The 2,014-nt window shown below is 35.7% G+C and overlaps 1 protein-coding gene across 3 annotated transcripts in view; it reads right to left on the bottom strand.

The window, feature by feature from the left end:
* The window catches only part of LOC107654758 (39S ribosomal protein L3, mitochondrial-like), a 12,086-nt gene that overhangs the window by 7,145 nt on the left and 2,927 nt on the right, over positions 1-2,014 (bottom strand). For all 3 annotated transcript variants that reach the window (XM_016441998.1, XM_016441999.1, XM_016442000.1), the window contains exons 4-5: positions 1,051-1,149; positions 225-324 (exon numbers count right to left, since the gene is read on the bottom strand). In XM_016441998.1, coding sequence (XP_016297484.1) covers positions 225-324; positions 1,051-1,149 — 199 coding nt within the window. The remainder of the gene's footprint in view (positions 1-224; positions 325-1,050; positions 1,150-2,014) is intronic.

Raw genomic sequence — 2,014 nt, 5'->3', positions numbered from 1 at the left:
GAAATAAAACAACAACAACAACAACAACAACAACAACAACAACAACAACAACAACAACAACAACAAGAAAAACAGAAAAAACAATACATTACAAGAAAACAAGAAAACAAAAACAAACAAACATCAAGGTTTTATTTACTCAAACATGTAATTTAAGGGATACAGCTGAAATGACTTAATTCTTTATCTGGCGATAAGCAAAGAGTTCTGACATGTGAAGTAACCTGGTTTGATGATAGCGTTGTCTGACACACAAAACGTGGTGAGTTTCTGTTTGGGAGGAACTCCTGCATTCCGGAAAACCTCTAAATATCCTTCTGGCCTCTGTGAGAAAGACAGATTGACTTTCAATTACTTCAAGTGATTTACTAACTTATATAATCCTACAAAAGGAGAAAGGGAGAATGAAAAAGAGAATACATTAAAGCCAAACTGCTCTGCTGTGTTTTGGGAATTGACTGACTGGCTCTGGAGAGACTGAAGGCTCAGACTGAAGGTCAGGACAATTGACAATTATACTTCAAGCAGCACTTTGTGGCAGCTGTCAAATATAGACAGATAACACACAAATATACACACCAGCTTACTGCCAAAAAGGAAAAAAAGGGACACTGACCAGTTTTTTTTCACTACAAACTCCACAGAACAGTTTAGTTCAGCTGTTTTAAAAAAAATCCTCCCATCTATAACTGTTAGTCTTTTTTTTCCTAGCACATATAGAGAAAGACAAGTGAGAGAGAGAGGAGCGAGAGAAGAATACAATGAGAAAAGTTGTACAAAAGACAAGAAGTCCTGGTTTTCCGATTTGATTTCCCTTAACATGTGCACATACACACGCACATACACAAAGGTCTCTCCAGGAGCTCTTCAGGTCTTATTATACTCCCTCTCCAAAGAAGCAGAAAAGCTCTAGTCTATTATCCTGTTCCACCTCAGAGAGGTCAAGGACCGCCAGAAAGGTGAAGAGACAAGGGTTCGTTATGAGGAGGAAAACGTGCGTGGACAAGAACAGTCTTAATTTGAAAAATGTTAAAGACTTTTCTTTCTCACATGAAACGGAGAGACGTTTTTTCCACCCACAATCAGAGCCGCTGTGTGCCCCTCATACTCTTCCTTGGAGAGATGTTTCACGACATGACAGTCCTGCACCTGAGAGAGAGATTTGGATGTGTTAATGTCATATTTGATTGAGATGCCATGGGAAGTCCAGCTTCCTTGAACAAGCTTGGAAAAAGTACCATGCTCAGGGACACCAACTCAATGGAGGCTGATTCTGGTGTTTTTGCACATCTTTAACTATGTTTAACCATGTTTCCATACCTCAGCAGCACAATATAACAGACCAGATTAAACGTATTTATCACCAATGCATCAATTCAGTAGAATTTGGAGACTACGGTGAGATGTAGAGTTGTCACAACACGATAAACATACCCTACTGGACAATATCATTTAAAGAATCACAATATTGTTCTTAAATTATTATTAATATTATGTGTATATAACACATTCGAAGTGACTATCAATTTATTAATTCAAATGTAAATATATAAATTAGGGATGCACCGATACCACTTTTTCCAGTACTTTAGATACCGATACTTTTATTTTTGGTACTTGCCGATACAGAGTACCGATACCGATATTTTTATTGCATTTGTACATTTTTTTAATATTGTGTATAGAAACCAAAAGGGTATGTATAATGTTAGTTAGTTAACTTCATTTATCAAATAGATACAGTCAAACCTAAATTTATTCAGACACCTTCAACATTTCTCACATTATCACAGTTTATTCGCTATAGTTTAGAAAATGGTAATAAAATATGACAAGAACTCAGAGTTAAACTGTGTCAGAACAAATTCATCTTGATAATGTTATATAGTTATATAGATAATTTTGATAGAAAGGTATGTAATAGATTACAATCAACCAAAATAATTCAGACAGCTGTTAGTATGACAGTATTTACACAACTATAAATACTTAGTCGGGCAACCCTTAGCCTTAA

The sequence above is a fragment of the Sinocyclocheilus anshuiensis genome, unplaced genomic scaffold, assembly GCF_001515605.1.
Source record: "Sinocyclocheilus anshuiensis isolate Anshui unplaced genomic scaffold, SAMN03320099.WGS_v1.1 scaffold195, whole genome shotgun sequence".
Lineage (NCBI taxonomy): Eukaryota > Metazoa > Chordata > Actinopteri > Cypriniformes > Cyprinidae > Sinocyclocheilus > Sinocyclocheilus anshuiensis.
This window is presented reverse-complemented; position numbering and strand designations above follow the sequence as displayed.